Source organism: Podarcis cretensis (genome assembly GCF_951804945.1).
Source record: "Podarcis cretensis genome assembly, chromosome: Z".
Lineage (NCBI taxonomy): Eukaryota > Metazoa > Chordata > Lepidosauria > Squamata > Lacertidae > Podarcis > Podarcis cretensis.
In genome coordinates, this window is record NC_137184.1 from 24,550,844 (window position 1) to 24,560,755 (window position 9,912).

The 9,912-nt window shown below is 41.8% G+C and overlaps 1 protein-coding gene across 1 annotated transcript; it reads right to left on the reverse strand.

The window, feature by feature from the left end:
• Positions 1–84: 84 nt before the first annotated feature.
• On the reverse strand, positions 85–9,486 carry LOC307207689 (epididymal secretory protein 4-like). Its single transcript, XM_079961792.1, has 6 exons — positions 9,333–9,486; positions 6,717–6,844; positions 5,410–5,477; positions 3,618–3,710; positions 1,484–1,585; positions 85–296 (listed from the first exon to the last, which is right to left on the reverse strand). The coding sequence occupies exons 1-6, from the start codon at positions 9,426–9,428 to the stop codon at positions 277–279; spliced, it is 507 nt and encodes a 168-aa protein (XP_079817918.1). The 5' UTR covers positions 9,429–9,486; the 3' UTR covers positions 85–276.
• Positions 9,487–9,912: the final 426 nt, after the last annotated feature.

The following is a 9,912-nucleotide window of genomic DNA, read 5'->3' on the forward strand; positions in this document are numbered from 1 at the left end:
GTGTTAACTGTCTTGCAGTGTCACAAAAGACGGCATATAAATTTGCCAATTAAAAATAAATAGATTAAAATAAAATTGAACACATTTCTGTCTTTGATGGTTTTAATTGGTTTTGATGGGTTTTCAATACAATTAAATGACTGACAGTGGCATTGATACACGATTTTGTTAGATCTCTAGGGATGTGATCCAGTTGATTTTCTTTCCAAATGGGATGGTTTTACAAATTTGAGCCATATTTGCAGTCACACACAACCCCAGGTTCCAGGATTTAACTCATGCATCCGGGCATGGAGCTGTGGAAGAAAAAAGATAATGTCTCATAGGAAGATGTGGAATTGGGACCAGGGAGCAGAAACCTGGTAACTAGCTAATAGGGACACTCTAGCTGTATGGACACCTCAGCGCTAATATACATGCTGATTCCTTCATACTCTTTCCTTGTAGGGAAGGTGCTGTAGCCATTTGATCATTTTAGGTGCTCTTTCTGTACAAGGAAAGTTGGCTTAAAAGAACCAGCAACCCTTTCCCCATTAATTCACAGGCAGGGTTGGCACCACTGCTGAAGCCCACACAGGAGTAGGAGGCCCATTGTAAGATCTTGTCGGTTCTGCTGCTGGCTTTTCACCTGCACTCTACAAGTGGGTGAGTAGCAAAAGGAGCAAGGAGAAGAAAGACAACCTCCATTGCATACCTCCGCCACGCTCATTCTGGGTGGTAGTGCTGATTGGATCCAGAGCGAGAGGCAAGCAAATGAGCAGCAGGACCAATGGTGCAGAAGAGGTAGGCCCATTTAGGAAGGGGAGCACATAGAGAGCGTGTTGCTCAAGCCTCCCTTCCCCAGAAAACACCCTAGAGCCAACACAGCTTACACTGCTGAGAGAAACTAACGTAACAAACGCTACAGCCTGGGACCAGGATATATTGAGAGATGCACTTCCCGTCTGAAGCTGTTTGTGCTTGATCAGATCAATGGCTTCACCTCTGCTTTCTGATCTACCTCAGTCAGATGCCTGATTGAGGTAAAGGAGGCGGGTCTTTTATATTCAAGTAGCCTGACTGTGGAATGCCCTGCTGGACAGATCTCCCTGGATCCATCATCAGTTGCTTCTATCAGGGCTATTTGGATTCACCTGTTCCATTAGACATACTACTCTTGATCAGGTGATGGCTGATGCAATTGAAGATTTTTAAAATACAGTATATATATTTTATCTGCCTTTCTTTTATTTGGCTATTTGGTTGTTTTTACATATGTTGTTTAATGCAATGTTCCTTAGCTTAATCTAACTTGTGTTCCATTTTTAGAAAGGGAAGGAAGGAAGGAAGGAAGGAAGGAAGGAAGGAAGGAAGAGAGAGAGAGAGAGAGAGAGAGAGAGAGAGAGAAAGAAAGAAAGAAAGAAAGAAAGAAAGAAAGAGAAACTTCACCATTATTTACCCCAAATTGAGAAATAATAGGTCATAAGATGACAACTACTCTTACCAGATCTGTGTAGATAGATAATCTTGTCCGCTGGCAAATCCAGGGATTTGGCGACAGCCTTGTATATGTCTATTATGTCGGCTGATGGTTCTGGTTCCCTAGCTTCAGACCCCAAAAAGATGTCACATTAAGAATTAGGATGAGGAAAGAGAGGGGGAAGGAACAGACATATTTTGGGTTGGGAGCACATAGTTAAAGAGGTATAAGATAAAGTCTTATTTGCTGCTATCATGACTGAGTGAAAGATTAATAAATATTTAACAAACTTAGTGAGAATCTAGTGAGCTTCATAACATGCAACTTTCTGACCACAGCTCACAGAAAGCCATTTAGGTTATTTATCCTGCAATGTTAACCTGTTATAACCTTGGTTTGAGTACACAAAACCTGCATAATCCTGAAACCAATCATTCATTGTTGTGATTAGTATTATTATGACCTACCATAAATGAATGGATACTGGAAACATTCCTAGGGTAAAAGAGTATGCCTTTATGCAGAAAACATGTCTGACAAAATGTAATGGTATCTACCATAATCCCAGTTTCAGGGACCTGTTTTTATAAGTAGTCTTTCATGTTTTAATTCTATTGTTTTTAATGATGGCTTTTTCTGTTTTTTCTTATTTTTAATTTGTAAGCCACCTTGAGTCTCTGTCAGGGAAAAATGTGAGGGCATAATTAATTAATTAAAGCATGGGATTCGCCACCAAAAGGATAGTAAAGGGACCCCTGACCATTAGGTCCAGTTGCAGATGACTCTGGGGTTGCGGCGCTCATCTCGCTTTATCGGCCAAGGGCACCGGCATACAGCTTCCAGGTCATGTGGCCAGCATGACTAAGCCACTTCTGGTGAACCAGAGCAGCACACAGAAATGCTGTTTACCTTCCCGCTGCAGTTGTACCTATTTATCTACTTGCACTTTGTGCTTTCAGACTGCTAGGTTGGCAGGATCTGGGACCGAATAATGGGAGCTCATCCCGTCACAGGAATTCGAACCACCAACCTTCTGATCAGCAAGCCCTAGGCTCTGTGGTTTAACCCACAGCACCACCCGCGTCCACCAAAAGGATGGACAGCTTTAAAAGGGGAACATGGACAGCCTTAAAAAGGGAACAGGCCAATAGAAAGTACCATTTAACCTACCATAACAATGCAGACACAATGTATAATAGCGCATAAATCTGTTCTAAAATATCTAGCTGTGCTGGCTGAATATATCTTTCAAATGCTAACTGTACCACAGCACTAAAATACAAAGGGTTGCTCACAACCTTGAAATCCAGGTGATGCAGATAATGTGCAGCAGACATATTTCTGAAAACAGGTCAGATGCATTTTAATTCATAAAATCTTCAATGGCATATAGTTTATGAATGGCTTCTGCTTGTGCATGAAGCCAATTCATATAATGTATTATGCTGCTGAATATTCAGAATTTGAGAAAAGTGATCTAAAGTTCTTTTATAATGCAGCAGTGTCCAAGCCTCTACAATTCACATTGATTCAAGATGATGCTCAGTCCATCTTAAGTCCTGGATCTGCTCAAAAACTTTGCCTATGTTCTCCATGTCATTTTTCTCCAGAGGTCATAGAATCACAGAACTGTCAGGTTGGAAGGGACCCTGGGGATCATCTAGTCTAATTCCCTGCAATTCTGGAATAAGCAGCTGTCCCATACAGGGATCAAACCTACAACCTTGGCATTATCATCACCACACTCTAGCCAACTGAACTATGGAGAATGTTTTGTAACAATGAAGGCTAATGAGCAGTACTAGCTGAAGCACTGGATTAGCACCACGACTTCAAGCAAGTTCCATTTTCATACAGTTCATTCAAATGAATGTTACAAAACCAAATGCTGCCATTTTTCTTTTTAAAGAAGAACTTGGGAGAAGATGATTTGAGTGGAAATGAAGAAAGAGACATATTTTCCTCTCCCCAACAACTTCATTTCCAGTTCAGATTGCACTTCAGTGAGTGGAAAATTTCTGGTGGGTCTAAAGAAAAATAACCACTGTATTTTTATATTTTTAGTTGGCAGGTATACCTGACACATCCAGTAGCACACACTCCTTGCAAACACACACACCAGTGCACTTCCCCTCCCCCCATCCACAATGGCACATACTATAAAGATGAAGGGCGTTCATCATTGTTGTCTCAACGAGAACCATGTGATAACGGCTGTAATCTGCTTTCACAAAATAGAAGGTGATCTGCCCTAGATGTGAAAAAGAACCACAAAAAATATCCTTTAAGGGTGCATATATTGCTTTTCCCTGTACAGTTGCTAGATCTGATAGGTATGTAGCCTTTTGACTAAATAGAAACCTTATGAGTTAAATCTAATCCCCAATTAATGCAAACCCTTTGGCACAATTAAAGCTTATGAGCGAGTCTTAAAGCTCGAAAACTGAAATATAAAAAGAACTTACTCAGTTCAATTCCCAACAAGTTATTTTATATGCTCATTTTAACCATATGAACACCTATTTATTTATTTATTTATTCATAAAAATTGTGTATTACAATTTTATAAAGCAGATAGCAAAAACAGTTTACAACATTTTTCTAATATGTAGTTAGACTCACTGAACACACTGCACTCAAGTATATGCATGTTTACACCAAATAAGTCCTATGCCCAAGTGAAAAACAAGTAAGGACATTTGTATGTTGCCCAGCTAACTCTTCCAAAACAAAGGAGAAAAGTACCAGAAGCGGGGGGGGGGGGTGTACAGGAACCCTCTAAACAATGAAAATTGTACAAGAAGTTATTTAAAAGTAGGCAATGACCGCTCCCCACTTAAAACGGGGGGCGCCCTTTGCGTGGACGTGTGCTTTAGTCCATCTTCCTCTTTGGGCGGCGATACCAGGGTTCCCTGTTAAAGGGGTTTCTAAAGGGAGGCTTTGACCGTATGCCGAAAGGTCGTCATTGCTCTCCCCTGCGGCGGCGGCGGCGTAATGGGGGCGGCTATCTCTGCTTGAACATATGTTCTCCAGAGCCAGCCCATCCCCCCCACACACACTGGATAACCCTGTAGCTCCCTAGGTCCCCGGCTGGGGACTGGGGAGGGAGAACGCCCAATGCCTGAGCCAAGGTCTACCCACATTTGAAATTTAATAAAGTTGTGGCCAATTTAATCCCATAGCACGTTGTCTAGAGTCGTTATTCCACATGACGGGGGGGGGGACCACTCGGGATCTGGGGACTCCGCCTGTCCACGCAAAACAAGACTGCATGCAAGATGAATAATATACATGAATCACTGGGATCTCCTTGGCTACGTTGTTTCATGCTTCAGTAGAGCAAAATTGCATAGCCTCATTTGATTTTTCAAAACTGTGTTGAACTATGTTCATTTTAAATAGTGTAATACAATAAATAACATCCATTTGAATGTCAAGAGGCAGCCATTTAAAGCATGGGCCTCAAGAAGGGCATTCAAGATGTCTAGCTGCGCTGGATGCCTCTCCTACCTTATATCCTTTGGAGTAGGACGGTCCCATGAAGAACTGATTCTACTACCACCACCACCACCCCCTGTATATGGGCAAAGACTTCATCATGCCATGTTTGGTTTGGTTTTAGTTTTTAAACGTTTTATCACTTTTTGCAGCATCCTCAAAATGTTATTGGAATCAAAATGCTGACAAGCCATATCCCCTCCCCTCACTGAATCTGTATTTATCACTTCTCAGAGGAATCCAAAGTTTAAAAAGCCTCTTGCCAACAACCTATCTGTGATTATCTCAAGGACCAAGTTGCAATATTAAGCCCCCATTAGGAAGCCCTAACTGGTGGGGAGGGAGGTAGAGAGAGCAGAGGTGGTTTGAGAACAGATTGGTTTCCCATGGAGGTGGGTAAAATATTATAAATTCCCTCCAGCCTAAGGGAGGAATGAGCCACTTGAAGTTACCTTTTGTATATATTCCAGGCTTCTCACCCGGAATCAATCGATTCACCACCTCTTTGCATTCATTATCTCTGGCAGGGGAAAAAAATATATAAGATCAGAAAAGTGTCTGCAGCAGGAAACATCCTCCCACCCCATCCATGTGTGAACCAACTGAAATTCTGGCCTAGGGAAGTCTTGTGGGTCTATGTAGGGAAATCCTTGCCAATCCAGTGCCCTCCCAATGTTCTAGACTAAACTTCACCAGCCCCAGCCGGTACGGCTGCATGATACAGAAACTAATAGGAACATGACTGGACTGGTTGGGGTTGATAGGGACTGTAATCCAAAACATCTAGAGCAGCCTTTCTCAACCTTGGGTCCCCAGGTGTTTTTGGCCTACAACTCCCATCCTCCCTGACCACTGGTCCTGTGAGCTAGGGATCATGGGAGTTGTAGGCCAAAAACATCTGGGGACCCAAGGTTGAGAACCACTGATCTAGAGGGCACCAGGTGTTTCTGGACTATGAAGCTCTGAAATGGTTCCACAGCAAATGGAATGCTCTTGAGTGTTCTTGCTACTTTTGGGCTAAGTTATTGGGGGTTGGGTGTCTGGTAGAGCGTGAGAGTCCAGAGCACTTACATTTCAAGTGATGAGTCAATAAGTCCAATCCAATGTGGGAAATTGCTGGGCAGGGCCCTGGAGAACTTTTCTTTGGCATGTTTGCCCAGAGTTCTCTCAGAATCAGGCATTACCCCAGCAGCATGCTGATGCCTTCTGAGGCCTTATTATGACAGGCTGGTCTGATAGCTCTTGAGAAGGTGTGGAGCCAACAGACAGCGTACTGTACATTATCTCAAGGCCTGTTGCCCTATTCTGCATCTGCTTGCTCTTACAGGAAGGAGGTGAGAAGGACAGCCTAGAAAGCGTATATTTCTGAGCCTGACAAGTCCAGCAACATCACATCCTCTGACCTGGAGGGTCATGGGGGGGGGGTCTGCAACTCTCCAGGTATTGATTCCTTGCCCAACATGATGGGCAACACAAGTAGCTGCCTGGGGAATAGAGTTCTGGAAACTGTGATGGCTAATGGGGAACCCCACACAGAAAACATTTTGCCATCAAAATGTTAAGAGAAGGATTCAGGGGTGGGAGGAAGGTGCATGAATATATCTTCTTTCAACATGCATAATATTCTGTCCCTACAAACTTGCAGAATTGCAGTTGTCAAGACTCTAGAATTTTAGTGATTACCCCACTTCAAAAAGTGTATTCATGAATCTTGAAGCACAAAGAAAGGTAGTGATCAAAGTAATCCAAGAGAACTTACAGATAACCCTCTGCTACAATAACCATCTCTCCATTGTTTTCAGGTTCCACTGTAATAATATGTCTGTTGTAATGCGTTAGTTCACCTCTATCTAGCGCCACTGCAACGAGAGTCCATCTTCCAGCCAACTAGAAAAAGAAGTTGGTATAGTGGGTTTTTTTCCAGAAATGCATGCAGGGAAATGATCATCTTTCCACTCGCATCACTCCAGGCAGCAATGCCCACTCTGTTTCTCCCCCCACCCTTTCCTTAAGGCACCTCGACTAGTGTAAGATACCTTAGCTTGGAAGAATCAGAGGATACAAACAAAACTCTCTCACATAGCTTATGACCTTCTTGGATCCTCTGTGCAAAGAGAAAATGGCGTCACTGATGTGGTGGCGGCCTGTTTTAGGATTTATGTATTTTTCAGCCATAGCAATAAAGGGAATTTTTACAGCTCTCCAACCAGAGGTAGGTAAGGGCCATGTTATGTGCTGTGTGTCACTAATCCACTAATATCTCTCTCTCTCTCTCTCTCTCTCTCTCTCTCTCTCTCTCGTGTGTCCAGCACACATACACACACAGCACCACAATTTCAGTGTCCCTCCCTCTTTCTATCTATCACAGAGTTTACATTTACTGGAAATGTGGTCTTTTTCTCTTCCCAGAAAAAATATGTGAAAAGTGTAAAACTGTGTTTCTACTCTTCTGCATCACAGCACTTTTACCCTTCACATTATAGATAGGTTTTGCTTTGTTTCAGTTGTGTGTTATTTGAAAAGCAATAAAGATTACTGTGCAATGATGTGGAGGAAGATGCCATGTAGAAGCATCTCCTTCTGACATCATGCTGTGGTTGCGTAGCAGAGAGAAGAGAAGAGAAGAGAAGAGAAGAGAAGAGAAGAGAAGAGAAGAGAAATGCTGCTTTAGTCTGAGATCACAAATCAGCCACAAGAGGCACATGAATGTAGCAAGTGCTACAGAATTACTCATAAGTAAGGAAGTAGTTTTTGCTTTGTATTGTGGAGACTGGAGACAGTGTTTGGTGGGATGGGGCTTCATTATGAACATTATGAAATAGTCACAGACTTTTTAAGGAAAAATAAAGGGCAGTGATTGGTAACAGCAATACAGAAATTAATTTGTTTATTTAAAATCTGTAACAGTTTCACAATTAAGAGATCTTTGGCACAACAAAAAACTCTCTTGGGGAGACAGATCTGGCCCGCAGGCTGCAAGACCCCTGACATAAAGACAGTAAGAGCTGGGAGTAAAATTCACACAAGTTCAAATCTATACTCAAAATCCAAACCTGCGAGTTTGTGATTTACAGTGACCAAGTAAATAAGAGACCATATCCCAGAAGCTAGATATGTCAAAGATCTCCAGATGGTGCTATTTAATGCTCCCTTGTGCTAAAGGATTGTTGGAATATCTACCTGATCCGATCAGAAATGTGCAAAGGAAAAAGCATCTCAAAGTGCCAAAATTCTGACATGCTTTTTCCATACAAAAGGTGGCAAACACATACCATCACCCCTTGAAGTGTTTAAAGCTAAACCCCGAACAGTTATTATATGGGGCTCAGATTTGGACAGGCCATCACCTTGGATCTACAGAAGCTGTTCAATCTAAGATCCTAAGGCAACTCTTTTCTGTTCCATTCTTTGTTCCAAATGCTTCATTGCACTTAGAATTACAGATTTGGTGTAGGACACTTATTTATTGGCTTTGCCTAAATTTAAACCCCACTGGTCTACTACACTTTGTATCACAAGATTGTCATGAGAGCGCTGGGACTAAAATTGTCAACCAAAAGCTTTACTTTTCTGGTTTATCACCAGAACAGTTATTAACACTGGGCTTCAGTAAAGCAAATAATTTAATATAATATCGAGCGACTGAATAATTTGGCCACAATAAGGACATTTTATCCATGGTATGATTATTTTCCACCTTGACATTTTGGCACCCTATTCTGCAAAATTTAACAATTCCAAAATACAGACACGCTTTCACTTTTGCAAGATTGAATATACTGTCTTCGACTGTACTTGAGGGTTGATTTCAAAAAATTCCACTGGAAAAATGGTTATGTCCAGGTGGAGATGGCAGTATTGAGTCAGTGGCTCATGTACTTGCACTCTATTTAAAATGATTTGAGGAGTGAGGTCAGTATTCCTCTATTATTGTCTATGCCTGGTCACTTAACCATTGCAACTGTGTCCTTTCTTTTAGATGATCAAGATGACAGCAAAAACTGCAAGGTTTTTAGCGGGGACAATTAGAATAAGATCTATTATTTGATTATTGATGTAAACCTCCAAAATGTATTTTTTATAGTTTTTACCTCTTTCTTCAGTACATTTTATTTTATTGCTATGACTAGTGGCTGATGCAATAAAGATTCTTCTGATTCTGATTCTACCTGATCATTCCCCTACTTTCAGGCAAGCAGCCAAAGGCAGGTGGGCATCGTGCCCCAAAATTCAAGGCCCCCAAATGACAGTGCCAAATTTTTGGCTCGCTGTTGACTTGACGCCTTGAACTGTTGCAGTAAAAGGAGAAATTGAACACTTATCTTGTTGCCACAGTCCTGCAAAACTGCCATTTGTAAGGCACAAGAGCTGTTACCTTTTGAACATCAAGGTCTAGCTGAATGTCGATGCTGTCTGAAGCTTGAAGCAAGTATAAGGAAGTCAACACCAAACTTAACAGCACACCTGTCATCCTTGTAATGGGCTCGCCTTTGCACCAGATTTCTTCCTTTCTTCCTTTCTTTCATGATGGCTCTTTATAACCTTCAAAGTCTATCTAAGCATATCCACCTATCCACCTCTTTGAAGCTAATTATTCACAGGGAAACAAAATAACCAGGTTATTTTCAGAAGAAATGGTTTCATCAGTACCCATATTCAGAAAGCTCTAGCACACCATGCACATCACAGCTTGTCCCACTGGAAATCTGAAGAGTCAGTCTATGACTGGAGCCCACTCCATGAATGGAGGGAATATTGCCAACTTTCAGTGTGTGGGGGTAAAAATGCTCAGAACTCTGAAGTGGAGTGGGATTACTTTTAACGATGAGGTGGCCAAGGATTCTCAGCACACCCTCTTTTTAACAGAAGAAAGCATTAGTACAAATGCAAGTGGTGCCTAGCTTGCCATCAGCAACATGGAACTATTATGATTTGTTTTATATCTTTATTTTGCC

Bases quoted from the DNA above. Each gene is read 5' to 3' on its own strand.
- LOC307207689 (XM_079961792.1), bottom strand. From the start codon at position 9,428: ATGACAGGTGTGCTGTTAAGTTTGGTGTTGACTTCCTTATACTTGCTT. The intron at 6,845-9,332 runs GTAACAGCTCTT...TTCTTTTTCTAG, and splicing joins TAGACCTTGATGTTCAAAAG to TTGGCTGGAAGATGGACTCT. The intron at 3,711-5,409 runs GTAACTTCAAGT...TTTCACATCTAG, and splicing joins GCCTGGAATATATACAAAAG to GGCAGATCACCTTCTATTTT.